The following is a 19,420-nucleotide window of genomic DNA, read 5'->3' as shown; positions in this document are numbered from 1 at the left end:
GAGGCCTATGGTGAAGTGTTCCAAACAGAGATAGTTCAGAGATACACTCCAAATGAAGCCTTATAAGAAATCGTCAGCAAGATGGCTGCACAAGCAGGCAAAGAAACCCGTAAATGTAGTATTGTAGTATAGTATTTTATTGTTAAATATTACAATAACCATTGCATTATCTTAGTGTAATATAGTCTGAATGTAATGTGGCCCTTTTCTTCAGAACAAGCATAAACAATGGCTGGTAGTACATCTCCGCAGCTAGTTAGCTAGCTAAACTTCCAAATTCCACCTTAAATGGTGCACCAGTTACATGTTACAAGGCTACTGCTTTGAAGGTAGAATGGTAAGTTTAGCTAGCCAGCTTGCTATAGAGACTTGTTGTAAAGGAAAGAGCCACAGCACATTGAAACTATATCAAGTTAAAAGGCTGTTGCATTTAAGGTAGAATGGGACAATTTGAACAAGAAGCTAAAAATAGCTAACCTAAACTCTCTATCACCTAGAAATCAGAGGTGAACAATAATAAATAATTGTGGTAACTCCAAAGAGAAGTTGGGACAAATGGGAAATGGGATTGGGCCTAAGAATAAGGCCAAGATTAGTGTCTGTGTTCAATGTAGATCTCTGCCTGTAGATGCATAGTAAGCTGTTTAACACCTTAAAATATAAAACATGGTAGCTTTAAATTTAACTCAAGCTCTAAATTCACAGTCTGCAGCGTGAAGAGCTCCCTCTGTCACAGCTTTGAGTGTGTTTAGTGTAAAAATATGTAACAGTAAAAATATGATTTATCTCAAGCAATTTTTAAGCCGTCCTCGCTGAGCAGTTGACTAATCACTGAACTGGGTTAATTGTTGGTGTGTTGTCAGATCATAAACCAGGGACTGTGTTGTTATCCAACAGGCTGCTGGATCGAGCTGGCAACATCCTGATAATGAAGGCATGCGCACAGGCGAGCAGCGAGCTCGGAAAACTCTGCAGCTGTGTGAAATTCCACTCTTTCAGGCATGTTTTGACATTCAATGCACGTACGTCGAAGTGGGGCTTATTTGGGCTGCACGTGTAGTGTTTCCACTCAAAATAGGTGCTAAATATAATCTCAGTTTCCAAGCCAAAGGGAGAGACGCCTGCCTCATTGCGCCCGTCACGTCAAGCTTGGTTTTCCTCACTCATCCAGTGATCTCCCATACTGCCATCTGCTGCCCGAGAGCACGGCCAAATCCCAGTCTTGAAGTAGTATCGATAACCACATTCAGCAAAGTGGTTTGGAAAAAACTTTAAGACAAATAAATGGGATTATAGGGATTATAGGGATTATCCTGACTAGACAAATGTTGTCTGTGAAAATGTGTGGTCACTGATTTCATTTAACCAGTTGTGCAAGCCGTGTTTGTGATTTGGTGTAATTGTGTATCGTTTTTAGACAGTTCTGGGTTTTTAAGGCAAACCTCAGTTATTTGGGCAGGCGAGTTGAGACCATTGAGGCCTGGCATAAAGTGCACCATTTCACACCATGAAACCCACAGCCAGGGACTGTACAATAACACCACTCTACCACACTACCACAGAACTTACCTCACTGGAAGTATGATCCTTTCCAAAAGCTTTACAGAAGGAGACACGATTGCAACACACTGAGAAAAAAGCACATTAAAGAAATACTCTTGAACTTTCTGTAGCAAACAGGTGATTTTACAGTAATTTTCCTGTGATAAGTACAAAAACATTGACAAAATCACCTTAGGACACTATTTTAGCAATCTATAGGTTAGCCGTGCACTGCACAGCTTGATTTAGGGCGTGTTACTATGTCTTAGTATTGTGAGGATAAAAAAAATACACCTTGTGTGGCTCAAAAGGTGCAAAAGGTAAGGTGTGTACTAATTCTCTTAATTAGTCATGGGTGTGTTTTGGGCGAAACATGAAATAAACCAATCAGTGTGTCACTTGCCATTCCCTTTAAGAGCCAGGTGCGCTCTGATTTCGGCAGATTGGTATTTTAACGGCGCAGCACTGCTCCTGACCTGCTTGTTCACGCTGGATTAATTTACAGGAACAGCAATGGTGTGTACATGTACAGGGTGTACATGCATTGAGCGCGCACTGTGCACATCTGTTGTCAAGATAGCAATGAACGTCTGACAGGTTAACTGTTGTCAGGGTTCAAATTGGTCGAATCGGTGCACCTGTTTTCCGCTGCCAAGATAGCAATACGTCAAAAATTTACATGAACACACCTCACCTTCAAACCACCACATCCTTCAGCGTCCATATGTTCATAAGCTCTGTTGCTATTTAAACTTGTGATTTTTCTCATTTATTTCTTTATATATGATGAGAATAATGTATCACATATTGTATATGTTGCTAACACTGCAATAAACAACAAGACAAATGCTATACTATCCAAAATAATGTGATTAACCATAAAGAACTATTCAGTCACCTGGCAGTCTTAGCATTAATCCAAGCACACAGTTCTTTACCATATTCTGTATTTCCCTGTCTAATAAATAATACTGGTGTATAAATTACAGTCCAGCACTGCACACATTCACTTCTCCTGTCTAATACAGAATCAGCTAATTAAATAAATGAGGCCGGCTCTCAGCTGTTAGCACATGGCCACCCAGACACACACAACCACCCAGAGTTCTGCCTGTGGGCTTGACTGATTCCCAGCGGCTGGAGAAGATCTGTCAGAATGAATTTAGCACCACGAGCCAGTGCTGCTCATCCTTTTATCAGTGTTTGTTCAGACCTGCATCACCCTGATTAACCACTAGATGGCACTGTAGGAATTCATAAATCCCTCAAATTGATGTAATCTTATTTACAGTGTACATACAGCTCTGGAAAAAACGAGACCACTTCAGTTATTGAATCAGTTTCTCTATTTATAGGTATATGTTTGAGTAAAATGAACATTGTTGTTTTATTCTATAAACTACAGACAACATTTCCCCCAAATTCCAAATAAAAATATTATCATTTAGAGCATTTATTTGCAGAAAATGAGAAATGGCTGAAATAACAAAAAATGATGCAAAGCTTTTAGACCTCAAACAATGCAAAGAAAACAAGTTCATATTCAAGGTTTTAGGATATCAGAAAATAAATATTTGGTGGAATAACCCATTTTTTAAATCACAATTTTCATGCATCTTGGCATGCTCTCTTCCACCAGTCTTACACACTGCTTTTGGATAACATTATGCCACTCCTGGTGCAAAAATGTAAGCAGTTCAGCTTGGTTTGATGGCTTGTGATCATCTATCTAGTCCAGAGCTTTTTATTTGGTAAAATTAAAGAATTTCATTATATTTAAGGGGCCCCTTATTTTTTTTTCCAAAGCTGTATATTATAATAATATATAAAAATATAATTATAATAATAGCCTGCACCTACGCATAAAATTCAGTTTGACAGGAGGGTAAACATCGATACTGTGTTTTTGTATTTTTTTATTACTATTAAATATCTTATTTCTTTTTTTTCTTCCTTTTTAATTATTTTCTTCAGCCTTTTCTTTCTCTAACACCAAAGTATACATACTATAAATTCAATTGGAAACTCTTTAGGCTATTACAAGCCCTTTAGCCTCTTTTTGTATTTTTGCACTGTTTTATTTCTTTTTTCTATATCAATACACACCCTATTGTTGATGAATTGTGTATGAATAAAAAAGATAATTATTTTATTTTATTTTTTTTATAGTGGCAATTCAATGTGCCTTACATGAACAAAGAAAAATATTGATAAATAAAAACCAAATAAAAACTAAAAAAATAAATATCACAAAATAAAAAGCACAAATAAAAAAATAAATTAAATTAAATTAAAAAAAAGAAAATACCAATAATAATAATAAAGAAACATACAAATTAGGGTAAAAATGTTGCAGGATAGGTTAGAAGTGAGTTGAAAGTCTCTTCAAACAGTAACATTATTCCTATGACTGTACCGTATTTAACAGCAGCACATAGTAGCTAAATGTTGTTTCTCCATGTATTTAACTCAGGCTAAAGAATAACTGGTTCCTAATGATCTAAGAGTTCTGTTTGGCTCATATCTCTGCACCATATCAGATAAACATGAAGAGTTTGTATGTTGGGGTGTTAATGAGATCTCATTGGATGAGGCAGAGGAATATAAAAGTCAGTTATCAAGGCCGATTAGGAGTTTAGGGAATATTTTCTCAAATCAATTGAGATTTAACAATTATCCTTTATAGAAAAGAGCACTGTGGTGGCTGCAAAGGGCAATTTAATTTCACCAATCAAATTAGTCTGCTGATTACAGAGATCTGTTCTTCTCAGGGCCTTTCCCACTCAAACAGATTTAGAACACTTAAATAAATTAAGAAATTAAGGGCTAGACGATGTGGTAAAAATATTGTATTACAATAGTTAAAGAAATGCACAAAATGTATTGCAATATTTTGTTACAGAGGAAAGACATGAGTAGCAGCAGATGCTATTAGAATCCTATTTTATATGTAAAACTGTGATTTTAATTCAAAATAAATAAATCCAATGACTGTAAGTATGCTTTTTTACAGTCATTAAATAGGAGTAATTAGACTTTTTGTATTGTATATGTGACGTTTGTCAGTGTTCTTTAAGTACTGGTGATTAAAACTGTCATGATCATTTTTAATACATTTTTGGACAATATTATATCCAAAAAATTGTCCTTTTATGCCATTTATATATTGATAATATAATAGCAAATAATATAATTACACCATACAATGATTATTTAACTAATTATATTTTAGGATATAGAGTATAAGTTTTCCCAGCAATTAGTTTGTATTTTGTTCTTTAGTAACACAAAAATGTACCTGCCATAATTCATAATTAAGTTAATATGTCAAGTCATAATTATCATTGCAGGCCAACTAATGGTATGCTCAATATGCTTAGAAAGGTATATTATGACTTGATAAAACACATTTATTTTGATCAAAATAATGGCATGTTGCCAAACCCTATGCTTCCATCTGTTGCCAGTAATTGCTATGGTTTTATTTCTGCAGCAAGGCTAAAAAGACAACCCACAATCATCACCATTTGTGTTGGAAAAAGATGGAATTTGACTTCTACCTTTACCTCATTTTGTAAGCATACATGCCCAGATTGGTGGGCAGCCTTCACTGCAGTGTCCAAGGAACCAAAAGGGTTAAGAGCCTTCCTCAGGGGAACAGCGGTGGCAGTTTGGCATGTATTGCATCCACAAACCTATTCATAATAAATTGATCTTTGTTGGTGTTTTAATTAAATCTAATAGCTACAATTTAACCATTTAAACAAATAACATTATAGCTACCATTTCTCTCTTTTGGAAGAAATAATTTATGTTCTTTAGTTTTGTAAGTAATTCAAAATAAAGCTTAAATTTAAAGGTAAATGTTACGAGTTTTCCAGCTCTGGAAAAAAAATAAGAAACCACTTTAAAATGATGAGTTTTTTTTTATTGTACTAATTTGAAAACCTCTGGAATATAATCAAGAGGAAGATGGATGATCACAAGCCATCAAGCCAAGCTGAACTGCTTGAATTTTTGCACCAGGAGTGGCACGAAGTTTTTCAAAAGCAGTGTGTAAGTCTGGTGGAGGAGAACATGTCAAAATGTATGAAAACTGTTATTAAAAAACAGGGTTATTTTACCAAAAATTGATTTCTGAACTCTTAAAACATTATGAATATGAACTCGTTTTCTTTGCACTGGACTTTTTTCATGTTTTTCATTTTCTGCAAATAAATGCACAAGTGACACTATTTTATTTGGAATTTGGGAGAAATGTTGTCTGTAGAGCAACAACAATGCTCATTTTACTCAATTATATACCTATAAATAGGAAAATCATAATCAGAAACTGATTCAGAAACTCAGGTGGTCTCTTAATTTTTACAGAGCTGTGTAGGGTTTTTCATTGGAAAGGCTCCATTATGCTGCAGAAACATTTAGGGATGAAGTTCAGTGTAAAAATGGACAGTGAGGGGCAGACGAGCCAATACCCGGGTAAGCAGAGGAGCTTTTATCTCTGCCTTCTACACAGCTGTCTCTCAGAGTAAGCATCCGATAGGGAATCTGCAGTGACTGTCACATCCAATCAGAGGCCCACACACTCACCCTGCACTGGCTGCCGGCAAGAGCTATATTGGGAAATGTCCAATTAAAAAAACAAAAAGTTTGATGATGACTGTGGTGAAAAATGGGACAAAGAAACAGTTATGTAACATCAATGTTTAATGCTCTGCCTGCTTTCTATAGTAAACAAACACTGCACCCAATACAAGTAACATATACACCAACATGCCAAAACCATGGGATAGCAGAATGTAAAACAACAGCATTTTAATGGAGTGATATCTCAGGGAGTAGCTTGGGAACACCCACACCTGTATATGTTGTGAGGAGTTATCTTGTTATTCTGTGGGTGAGGTTAAACAATGGCCAGCATGCTTATTGTAAGATGACCTAAATCATGGGAGTTTTGAGGTCTGACAGTGGCAAATGGGTGGGACAATATTTTTTTAAAGTTGTCCGTTTTCCGCATTCTTGGATCCTATGGATTTAGAATGGGATGTCACTCAAGTTCATTTACAGCTCTGGAAACAATTAAGAGACCACTTCATTTTCTGAATCAGTTTCTCTGATTTTGCTATTTAAAGGTATATGTTTGAGTAAAATGAACATTGTTGTTTTGTTCTATAAACTACAGACAACATTTCTCCTAAATTCCAAATAAAAATAGTGTCATTTAGAGCATTTATTTTCAGAAAATGAGAAATGTCTGAAATCACAAAAAAGATGCAGAGCTTTCAGACCTCACATTATGCAAAGAAAACAAGTTTATATTTATAAAGTTTTAAGAGTTCATAAATCAATATTTGGTGGAATAACCCTGGTTTTAATCTCAGTTTTCATACATTTTGGCATGTTCTCCTCCGCCAGTCTTACACACTGCTTTTGGATAACTTTATGCCACTCCTGGTGCAAAAATTCAAGCAGTTCAGCTTGGTTTGATGGCTTGTGATCATCCTTCTTTCTCTTGTTTATATTTAGGAGGTTTTTAAATTGGTAAAATCAAAGAAACTCACAATTTTTAAGTGGTCTCTTATTTGTTTCCAGAGTCATATGTGAAAAGCAGACAAGCAAATATTGTCAGTAATATAGTGTATCATGCAGGTCTCATCTGCCATGACATTTAGCATATCAGTGTCCTTTGAATAAACATGAAACTAGAGGCTGTGGTTTAGATAAATCTTTTATTTATTTAACATCCTTCATCAGGCATGTATATAATTTAACAACTAAACACAGATTGGACAGTAGAACTGTAGTACAAATAGTAAAAACACTTGGGGGGAAACTGGCATACCACCCAGCTTTTGGGTTTTCAGTGAGAAACCACAGTCTAGTTCCACCCACTGCCGAAAAATACCCTGCAAACTTCAGTGTGGAATACAAAACACATAGCAATTCTGACAAATACGCTCACACACACACACACAAACAAAACACACACTTAAACATACATTAATGAGACAAGTATAAATATCCTACACGTTCTCCCATTGTAAAGCTCTGATAACAGGTATTCCACCTTCCCAGAGCTCCTCAGACATAACAACATAGTCAGTCATTCTTCACACAGAGAGGACGTCTCATGAAAACTGCATGCCCAAGTCCTGAGGAGCTTAATCAGTTCATCAGTTTATGTGCAAGATGTTTTAAACACAGTGAGATCTTCAAAACTTCAAACACAAGAAACGAGGGAATGAAATATAGAGAGAATGGAAGCACCATGGTTTTACCTCGGTAAGTCAAGTTATTTTACATCACTTCAATTATTCAGTTCTGGTATTTAATTTGGAATAAAATCGATCTAGACAATAATTTAATATCAATATACTGTATGGTGTGTAGATATGATTTCTTTTTAGTATTGAGATGTTTTTAAAGGATAACTCCAGTGTAAAACTGACTTTTTGTGTAGTAAAACATGATAAGGAGTACTAACCTTGGTTGAATAGCCCACCTCCGTTCTCCCGCAGCTTTCCGAGATTACAGTAATTTTGTGCATTTTTTTCTGAAAAGACTAGAATGGGTTTTAACGGGGCATAATTTGCCCCTGCACATAAATCGCTTTTCTCCTTTAAAACTGAGAAATCGGAGTTCTCCTTTAAAACACGTTTCTTCATATTTTTCAAAATACATTTTCAGAGAATGTCACAATAACATCATTATCAATTTATCAAACTTTATATATGGACATGACCTTAATAATTTGCTGACCTCAATAATTTGTAATTTATTGACCTCATTAGTACCCATTGTGATTAATCCATTAACATGACTGTGTTTTTAAATTTTTTATGTTTTTATTTGTGTTGGACATTTAAGAACTTTTATAGTTTGATTAAAATGTCTCAATAATTAAATGTTAATTGCTTTTTAAAATGTAATGTGTAACTGCAATATTATGGTACTGTATTATCATTAAATCAGTGGCATGAAACTTTTAACTTTTTAACCTTTAAATTACAATAAAATATATCGGCAGTTGCAATAATTTCAGTACAATATATTATCCAACAAAATTCACTGGCCTAACAGACATTACAGTGGGCAAAATTCAATTTTCAGAAGTTTTTTTTTTCTGTTGTGGGCATGTTTGGCAGTTTTTGCATCTGTGGCATTTATATTGTTCATATTAATATCGAAATTATATTGTCTTGCCCAAAATTAAGAAATATATTTTAAAATAAATTTTGGCCAGATCAGATACATAAAAAATATTTGTGTAGACTGAATATACGTGCATATCCAAGATTTTGTGATTGTCACTGCATCCTTGGTCCACAACACACAGCTCTCCCCCAAACTCCTATTTCAAGTTAAAGAAACTCATCAGTGCTCATCATCTGGTATAGGACCTTTGCCAGTTGTAGATCGCATGGATGTTGTGGGAGCAGACAGGCTGCCTCTTGCAGGTGCTCACGCTGCGATGACGGAAAGACTTTCCAGCCCCACTGAGCCCTCTTCGTCTCGCCGCCAGCTTAGACCTCTCCTCAGCGGCGAAGAAGTCTGTGGTGGCTCTAAAGAACTCCAGCAGAGCCTGGTGGCTCCAGAGCATGGGGTCCTCCTCAGACATGGAGAACCCACAGTGTCCACCCTGAGCAGAAAGCAGCAGGAAGAAGTGCGGGTTGCTCTCGAAGAGCTCCAGGGGCAGCGTGGCCTGAGACTCACCACGGACGGGATCGTCCCGGCTGCACACGCACAGCACGGGGATGGCCACCTCGTCCACGTCCCTTAGCGGGTCGTTCCGCTCCCAGTAGGCCTCCCAGGCCCCCTCGACCTGCACCCCTTTCAGGCCAGCCTGGCAAAAGAGCACCTCTTCCATGGACCTCAGAGAGCTGCTGGAGAACAGGCTGTCAGTGTGGATCACCTCGCTCAGCGCTGTTCTGTACCTGCAGGAAAAAAAATCAAACATAATCAGCAACGATCTCTTCCTGAGGAAAAGCAGGTCATCATAATGAAATATGGGTCAGAGCTCACAAACCCCCACAGACACATCACAAAAATCAATAGAGCTAGATAATCATCAGTGGTTACCATGGCAAATATTGTATTTCAATTTGTTGTGCTTCAGGTTAATGTTTTTTTTTTTGAAAAATGGCTGTGCTAAACCAATTTTGGTTATGCAAAGTTGAAACCAGGTCTTGAATATGGCTGTAGCACAGAGGATGTAGTCGGGAGTTGTGCATGTTTCTATTTATTTCTATATTTCTATTCATTTATTATAAATTAGAAGGGTACATTTAAATGATAAACAAGGATTTTTAAAGTAGTTTTAATCTCATTTTAAATAAATCAAGCAAGTTCATATGAACTATAAAAAAAGAAAAACTAAAAGTAAGCTGGGCTTAATAAGCCTTTTGTATGGTATAGGCCTATAACCTAATATTCCCCAGCCTAATTAAATTATTATGACAACCTCCTTGTTTCTACATCCATTGTCCATATTTCAGCTCCACTGAGTATATAGGAGTATTTTGTAGTTCTATAATTGTAACTGTAGACTGTAATATGTTTCTCTGCATACTTTATTATTATACTTTATTATTATCCTCATTTATTCTCAGCACTACAGTGACACTGTGGCATGGTGGTGGTGTATGAGGTGTTAGTGTGGGCTGTGCTGGTAGGAGTGGGTCTGAGACAGCAGTGCTGCTGGACTGTAAGTAGTCCACCAATCAGAAACCCCCAGCCAACAGCATCCCTTGACGAATGATGAAAGACAAGAGGATAGAGGATAAACAGTACCAGTCAAAAGTGTGTAGGCCTTAAATTCTGAGGTTTTTTATTATTTCAAATTGGTCTCCATAATAGATTATTTCTAAAGTTATTCAAACTGTAAAGAAAAACATTATTTAGTAAACAAAAAAAGGGTTAAACAAAAGTGTAATGGATTAAGAGTAATATGTTATTCCATATTATGGCAAGAACTACTTAAGTTTAAAAAAAAATTAAAGAACTTAAAAATATCTGCAAGTGCAGTCGCAAAGACCATCAAAAATGTTATGATGAAACTGGCTCTCATCAGGACTGCCTCAGGAAAATAAGAGCAAGAACTACCTCTTTTGCACAGTATAAGTTCATCAGAGTTTTCAGTCTCAGAAACAACAAGTTAACAGCACCCCAGATAAGAGCTTATGTAAATGCTTTACAGAGTATTTTGGTTTGTTAAACACTTTTAAGTTACTACATGATTCCTTTTGTGTTCCTTCATAGTCTGGCTTCAGGATTAATTTATATAAAATATAAAAATTATAGGGTTCTCCTACATGGTCAGTGGCGCTAAAATTACTTTTCACACCTCAAACAAATGTTGCAATGCAAAGTACTGATCCAATATGTTTGTATAATTGTCTGCAATCAGACTTGCATGTTTGCATTTATTATATTTTGTATTCAAATAAATGATTAAACTTTACTTTAGCCATACCTGCTAAGGCAGATCTTCTGGTAGAGCACTAGGGCCCAGTTGAAGGGCCAGGAGGGACCACTCTCGAACCAGCTCTGGCAGCGGAAAATAGGGGACAGGCAGGCAGCGGCGGTCACATAGCTGGATGAACCACATTCCCCCAGATAAGACAGGAGGAGTCCGGAGCCCGTGCTTTCACTCACAGCGTACAGACGACCGGCCGGCTGCCGATAGCGAATGTAGCGCACAGCCTCCCTCAGGTCAGCCGGGTCACCGAACTGCTGCAGCTTGACGGTGCTGAGGGGTGTGCTGTTCTGACTGCGGCGGTTAAACACCACGGGTAGGTAGCCATGACTCAGAGCCGCCTCGCAGAGCTACAGAGAAAAAGCACACGTACACACACCATTACACACCAATCACAGCAGACAAGGGGTCAATCAGGCACGAGTGACGCAAAAAAAGACATGTCTTCCTCACATTCAACAGTTTCACAGCCTTGAGAAAACAAACACTCAATAAAGTATATATCAATTTTCTGAAAGTTCCACATCATCCAGAAGCCTGTCACTGACCCACATCTTTCTGAAATAAGCAAACCAGCAGGCCATGTAATTGTAGCCCACGCTGCTCAGTACTTTTCCCCATTTAAACATCAGACCCATGTGGAATTTTGTCATAGGGTCTGAAGACATGGAGAAAACCAGCACAGCTACCTTCCTCCACATTCCTCACGTGTTCGACAAGTCAGAGACGTCTTCATATGCAAGTCTTCGGTCTGAAAGCCAAAATGAGGTCAAGGACGGGCTCTAATCCTCCTGGTTTCTTGAGAACAGGTTTAGAAACAGCACTTTTGTATAGTGATGCAGAAAATTCACATTTTTGGCTTAAACTGATTAAGCTAAACTTTATTTGAAAACAAATTGCAGATTCACATTTATCTTAACACTTTTTCACCATTGAGTATAATCCAATACAAATAGTCAAAAAGTATTTTTGTCTTGTTTGTCAAAGAAAAATCAATTACAAACCTTCAATTTAAAGCTTTTTACTGAGCGATTTGTAATAAGCAAAATGCATTTACCACAGCAGTGCTGTTCTAATTAAGAATTTACCTTAGCAGTGCTGTTCTAATTATGAACTTACCTTAGCAGTAGGGGTGGGCGATATGGCTCTAAAATAATACCACGATATTTCAGGGTATTTTTGCGATAGCGATATACTTGGCGATATAGGAAAACTAAATAAATTCATTTATTTCAGGAATATAGTATAATAATATAACAGAATAATCATAATGTGGCAAAATGAATAAGATAGAATAAAATAATATAAAGCAGCAAATAATATTGCAGAATATTTAGTGCATGCATATAAACTGCAAACTAAACAATTATACAATAAATAAACCTAAAGCTTCACAGTAAATAATAGACTACTTTTAAGACAGAACCGCCCTAATATCACGATATGGATTTTTAATATCATGATATTTCTGTGTCACGATATATTGTATACAATATAATATTGCCCAACCCTACTTAGTCAAAATTTTACCATAGTTGTTTGATTTTTAAAATGGAACGGGTAGTAAAACTGAGTAAACTGATTCCAGGAGTAATAAGTGATGCAGAATTCCTTATTAATGCATTTACTTAATTTATGTCGGAAGAATATTAAACATTAACTTAAACATGACATTTAATGGCTCTTGCTGCAAGCTCCTGTATTGTATACATAGCAGCTCTCTGAAATGCAGCACCATGCTGGACCAGGGGAGGAGTACAGTGCTACTGCTACTGCTATTAAAATCCTAATGTTAGAGGAACTGTAATACCGAATGTATGTAAAGTATAACTACCGAATGTGCGTTTTTTTATTTTTGCCATTTTCTGTAAAATAACTTGGTTGCAAATATTTGGTACATCCATACTTTAGTATAATATACCACAACTTTACAATAAACATAAGCAGGTCATTTGCAGGCTTGAATAGCTTTTTGTATCTGACGAGACCAGTATCACATTACCTAAATAACCAGTTTGTAAGCATGGGTCAGAGGGCATTGTTAATGCTCAACCGAGCACTCAGGCCTGTGGGCTATCGATCATAAAACACTCAGTGTAATAAGCAAACGTGTCAGCAGTTTTCAAAGAGATTTTCACCACGTTTCCCATCAGTTTCACATGAGTCACCGTTAAAGCTAAACTAGTCTTGATTTCGAAATGGCACTACCAGCTAACAGTGGAGAATTAGCACCATTTCAGTGTAAACTGTAGTTTCTTAAGAGGAAGCTAAGGGTATAAGTCATTCACTGCCTTGAAATGATCAGAAAGCAAGTCACATATTATCTTTGACCAAATTAAATAACTATTTAAAAAAACTAAAAGCTAATTTCCAGACTTTTCTAATGCCATTGATGGCATTGTGGGTATTTTAATGAACAGTTAATTTACAGTTATTTTAGCAATTGTAGTCACTGCCTCAAAGAAAAATGCTAAAGATAATCCTCTGGCTTTCTTCTTGTTCTTTTTTAGATTTTCTCAATCATGTTTTTTCTTTTTAAGTGAGACATCTTCACCAAATAACAAGAACTATACTAAAAGTGCCAAGAGGAAGTAGGGTCAGAAATAACCTGGAAACAGAGTTCAGTATATTAATAACAGTCTTTATTGTAATGTTGTTTTCCCATTACCAGTTTCTAAATAATGAGGCCCTTAGCTGTAATGGACTCAATTCAAAGAACAGAACAAACTCTGTAGATTATTACTGAAGACATACAAACTATGAAGGAACACATATCCAATTATGAAGTCAATAAAAAGGGTTAAACAAGCCAAAATATGGTATATATTTGAGATTCTTGAAAAGTAGCTTTTTTCCGAAAAAGGGGCAATTAGTTTACTGTCTAGTTGCATGTGTTCCTTCATAGATTTAAGTCTTTAATATTAATTTATAATGCAGTAAATCATACAAATAAAGAACATAGAATAATGAGAATCTGTGTACCAACTTTTGACTGGTACTGTATCTGCCACACATTACATTGTTTGTATGAAAAATGTGCTGAAACTTGTGTTTTTCTTTTTCAATTAAAAAACCTCACTTGATCCAGTAGGGCTTCTAATCGTGCACATTACATCTACCTTGCAGCTAATAATAAGGCTAAAATTAATATTTCCTATTCCTACTCAACTCAACAGAGACTCACACCAGAGACTTTAATACATCTGAAATACCCTCATTACATTCCCGCCTGCCTGACCCACTCCACCACCACCATTAAAGCTACAGAAAAAAAGATGAAAGGAAGGAATACAGGGCTCCACTTTCTCACTGCACCAGGAACTACTGAACATAACTGTATTTTAGTACTTTAAAATAAAGCTGTGAGGCAGACTACTGATTGAAGAAAGGCGTGGATATCAAATATATTATGCCTTTAGCTTTTCCAGAAGGGCAGAACAATGAGGCATTGCAAAAAATGTGTACGGTAGCACATTTCCAACCAGCCTTAGTAAAAAATAATCCAAGATAAATGATAGTTACAGACAGCAGTTTTATAGGTGGATTAGACTGATTTTACAAAGGAACAGTCCAAACAGGCAGACTTTGCTCACTAATAGTAAAATACATTACTCTAAACTCATATTGATCTGTAAATCCTTTGCTCTTTGTCTTGTATACCAAATATTCTGTCACAATATAACCAATATAACCAATATACATCTGAAATTCTGATCCTGATTCTACTCCATAGGACAGCAGTCTCAGCTTCCACAGCAAAAGATATACAATTTAATGTAAAAACGTAATGTCATTTTTACGTCAAAGACAACACCAACAGGAAATAACATATGTAAAATAATTAAAAACAAAATATCTGTATTGTGTTGCATTACATCCCACTATTTTGTTGTGCAATACCGAATATTTTGAATTATTACCGATTTAAGAATGGTGACAGCTTGTGGTTGATTGTGTGTTGTGTTTAGATCAAACACATCTTTTTTTATTATTATTTAAACCATAGCAAAATACCGCCTTGCTTACAGTATCACAATTTATCATGATGAATTGAATCATAACACCTGAATCATGACCCTGAATATGTATCATATCACCAAGTTCTTGCCAATACACAGCCCCACAGAGTACCTGCTCTCAGAAAGCAAAGGCTCAGTAACTGTATTAATGCAATACTCTATTCCATCCAGTAAAGTGATGACCTATACTTGGAAAATGATATTGAACTGATACTGAATATACGACCCAGCACTGCACTAAAGCCCTGCAGCCAGAGGTAAAAGCATTCCTAACTGCTGCAAAGCTAAAACAGCCAAAGTCTAGTTTATATTCTAACTCAATGTTAACTCAATGCAGAACAGAGCTTTCAACTGAAGTGCTTCAATGTGCCTTTAGAGGCGGTGAATGCGACACCTTTCTGGCAGCTCCGTCGTACCCTACTCTCCTGAGAGGAGCTTAATTGGCCTGACACCCTGGTGCAATGGTGACAGTAACGCCCATGCACTGCACAGAGCAAGCATCTTCATTACACACCAGCTTGCATGCCCACCCCCCACCACCAGCACTACCACTACCACCACCACAGAAAGATAAAAGGATGGCACACAGTGCTCCTTTTTCTTTCTGTGGCAGGAACTATTGTGCATTTCAGAAATGCAGTACTTTAAAGAGGATGTGAGGGAGACATATCTGCAGATAAGATCATTATGATTGACAAAAGAAAGGTGTGGATGGCTAATATCACTTTTGCCAGAAGAGCAGAACTACTATTTTGCATTGCAAAAAACTGTCTACTGTAGAAAAAACTCTCCAAATCTTGGTTTGAAATGATTCAAGCTACAAGATAGATGCATAGCAGACTACAAATTGTAGGTTAGTTGGCACAGACCTATTACCTATTAAATGAAATATTACTAATGGAATGAATTTGCCCAAACAGTCAGATTTACAGACTAATATTACACCACGGCTTTATTACAAACTGAATTTTATATATATATATATATATATATAATTGAATTATATATATATATATATATATATATATATATATATATATATATATATATATATATATATCTCAACTTATTTGCTCTTGTATCTTGTTTACCAAATATTCTGTCACATATGAGACTTTAGATTATGACTTTACCATAAGAATGCTAATTTGATAAACAAACCCAATATACTGATTTCAATACATCTGAAACACCCTCATTCTGCTTAATAAAACGGCCATGTTTCAGTTTTCCATAACTGCAAAAATACAATGTGGTTTGATGTATTTTTTGTCAAAGACCAGCAGTACAAACTAAAAATATAGATTTTAACAAAGACACAGTATTTGTCATTAGGCCTATTTCTTTTTTAAATATATGCCCAACAAATCTTGTAAAACAAAATATTCAAGCTAAATCATAGCAGCATAACAGACCACAGTTTGTAGTTTAGTTAGAATATAATTCTTTTTAGACTGATTTTACCAATCAAATGAAATTTTACCAGTGGAAAAAATTTGCTTAACAGGCGGATTTGCTGACTACTATTCATTCACATTATTACAAACGGATTTATTGATCTTAACTTTTATTGTTTTTCCAAATATAGTGTCACACATGATACTCAAAACCAATATATTGACTGCAATACATCTGAAATACCCTCTTTATATTCAAAAACTAATGTGTGTCAGCTTTTCAGGTTTAAAGCATTTTTTATGTATCCAATTTTCAAATACAAGACCATCAGTACAAAGTACAAAAGACTGAGTATTTGAGCTCAGGCCTAAAGTTTTGAAAAACATAGGCCCAAAAAATCTTGATAAATAAAAAATAACCAAGCTAAATGACAGCTGTTATGCGGACTTGTAGTTTAGTTGGTATAGACTGCTTTATAAATTGATTTTTACCAATGAACAAACAGACAGATCTTAAAACTAATATTATACTACAACGTTACAAATGTAGGTTACAAAACCTATATTCTAAACTGCATTGGCTCTGTCCTGTGTACCAAATATCCTCTCACACATGAGGTTCTGGCATATGACTCTACCAAAACATTTACCAAAGATAATGCCAATTTGTTAAGCAAAACGTTGCCACAGCAGTGTGAAAGACAGAGCCATTCATGTGTGTCACACAGCTCTTACCAAACACACACACACACACACACAACATAACAGTACTGAAGTTGTAGCTAGGCCCAATAGCCTAGAACCTACTCTGTGGCTGTGACGTTTGGTGAACATTACCTAGGTCAGATATAACTATAGCTATAAAAAAGAAAGACAGGATAACAGTAGCTTATTAGTTAGTTAAGCTGCAGACAGACTGAAGACAAAACAAAACAAAAAAGGTGTTTGCAACACTTCCTTTTAGCCTTAACATGATTTATTAACTTACATTACCTTCAGCACATTCCTTGTGATCTTCCCAAACGAGTTGGGGATGATGAGAAGAATGGGGCTGGTGGAATTGCTGGAAGTCCTTCTCCTCTTAATGTGATGTGCCCCACCACTAGCACCACCACCACCAACAGCCCAGTCCAGAGCCACCAGTCCGTCGTCGGTCAGCTGTAGATGGTCTCGGACGAAATGTACGGTGGACTCGTGAGGCCAGAGAGCACCGAACAGGGTCTGCAGAGCGGGGAAGCTCCTCCAGCTCCAGGCTGGGGCTGCGGTTGAGTCGGCTCTGCAGAAGCTCTTGCAGTGCTGGAGCAGGTAGTTGGCCAGGGCGGAGGGCTTGCAGATGAACGCAAGCTGTGGAGCTTGAGCTTGGGCTGCACCTGGTCCTTGTGGTCCTGGTGGTTTTGGTGCTGCTGCTGCTGGTGTTGCTGGTGGTGGACCCTCCTGCTGCACTTGCACTGGCTTGTTGGTTTGCTCGGTGTCTGAAGTGCATGCCTCCAACAAGCGCTTCAACACCGGCCAGAATGTGGCCACCAGGACGAGCATGCACACAGCGCTCATCCATTCCAGCATTTGAACGGCTTCTAGTGGAGAAACGCAGGTTTGAAGTCTGGGAGACGCAGTTAACAGTCTTTAGGCTCGGAAGGCTCCAGGTCCATAGTACTGGTACTGCTACTGCTACTTCTACTACTAATACTACTGCTACTATTGTTGCTCCTGCTCCTGCTGCTAATGCAGCTGCAGCTGCTGCTGCTGTTGCTGATGATGATGGTGAAGAACGTGAACGCGCACAGCGCCCAGCAGCATAGCTGAGGAAAAACAGACCATCCAAAGTTCACTGTAGTTTTACGCACTGATGCGTCCTGCTCCTCTCCAAAGGTCCAGCATAACGAGTCATTTCTGGATAAGTAATGTATAATCCACGGCTGAGTCCAGCAGAGTGAGAATCACGCAAAAACACGCAAACCACTCAGTTTTAGACTAACGCAAGGTATTTTCCTGTATTGGCGCCATTGGGTTTTCAAATAAAGCGCTGCTGCTGTCGCCACCGCTGCTGCCAGTGTGCGGTGCGCGTGCCTCTGTAATGTGTATGTGTGTGCATGTGTGTGTGTGTGCGCGTGCATGTATGTGTGTGCGCGCGCTGTGCTCTGCGGGTTATGCAACAGCTCTTCCCTCTCCTTCAGCTCTTTAAAGTCAGTCAGCAGGCGCTCGCTGTGCAGACAGTTCCTCCAGCCCGCAGCTGCAGCAGCAGCAGCATGTAGAGAGAGAGAGTGTGAGAGAGAGAGAGAGAGAGAGAGAGAGAGAGAGGCTCAGTCTGTATAATTCATACGCAGAGACATGCAGCAGCTACTGTTGCCTTATCAGCTCTCTCTCTCTCCGATTATTATGATGAATAGCAGCAGCGGAAGCAGCAGCATCCAGAGCGAGATACAGAGTGAGAGGAGCTCCCCTCAGTGAGGAAACGCCCACCTGATCGGGAAAAGTACTATCACTGATATGACTGACTCAATGGCTGCGTCCCAATGAGACAGTGACTGAAACCTCATTTTTCAAATGAAGTGGGTCACTATCGAAATTCTGTGCCTTTTGTCTAATTTAAAACAAAAATATATATTATTATTATTATTATTATTATTATTATTATTATTATTATTATTATTATTATTATTATTATTTAAGACTTTTTTTTTTACCAGGCAATGTTCTAGAGATGGAAAGATCAGTCGGCTATGTATCAATATCGGCAAACTGAGATAAGAGAGCTAATTGGAATGCCACATAGTCTATATTAATATAAACGATATTGTCGCATTTTATATCTCGTATGAAATTATAGCGATAATTCTAAAAAAACTCGTTATTTTGCCCAGCCCTAATTAAAATGTTTAATTATTTTGACTGTTTATCACATTTATAGACTTGAGACTACATTTAAATACAGAAAATCACATTTAATGATAGGGTGGACAGTGGCGTTTAATGAAAATGCGGTTGAC

The 19,420-nt window shown here is 37.2% G+C and overlaps 1 protein-coding gene across 1 annotated transcript; it reads right to left on the bottom strand.

Annotated features, from left to right (window-relative positions):
- Positions 1-6,231: 6,231 nt before the first annotated feature.
- On the bottom strand, positions 6,232-19,040 carry abhd15a (abhydrolase domain containing 15a). The gene is made up of 3 exons (XM_007245927.4): positions 17,427-19,040; positions 11,015-11,367; positions 6,232-9,476 (listed from the first exon to the last, which is right to left on the bottom strand). The coding sequence occupies exons 1-3, from the start codon at positions 17,994-17,996 to the stop codon at positions 8,927-8,929; spliced, it is 1,473 nt and encodes a 490-aa protein (XP_007245989.3). The 5' UTR covers positions 17,997-19,040; the 3' UTR covers positions 6,232-8,926.
- Between the last annotated feature and the right edge of the window lie 380 nt (positions 19,041-19,420).

This window comes from Astyanax mexicanus, chromosome 18 (genome assembly GCF_023375975.1).
Source record: "Astyanax mexicanus isolate ESR-SI-001 chromosome 18, AstMex3_surface, whole genome shotgun sequence".
Classification (NCBI taxonomy): Eukaryota; Metazoa; Chordata; class Actinopteri; order Characiformes; family Acestrorhamphidae; genus Astyanax; species Astyanax mexicanus.
Note: the sequence above shows the minus strand (reverse complement) of the source record. Positions and strands in the feature narration are given on the sequence as shown.

What these genes read in the sequence shown, in the direction of transcription:
- abhd15a (XM_007245927.4), bottom strand. Translation starts at nt 17,996, where the DNA reads ATGCTGGAATGGATGAGCGCTGTGTGCATGCTCGTCCTGGTGGCCACA. An exon ending in TCACAAGGAATGTGCTGAAG is followed by an intron (nt 11,368 to 17,426) that starts GTAATGTAAGTT and finishes TTTTCTCTGTAG; the next exon opens with CTCTGCGAGGCGGCTCTGAG. An exon ending in CAGAAGATCTGCCTTAGCAG is followed by an intron (nt 9,477 to 11,014) that starts GTATGGCTAAAG and finishes TTTTTCCTGCAG; the next exon opens with GTACAGAACAGCGCTGAGCG.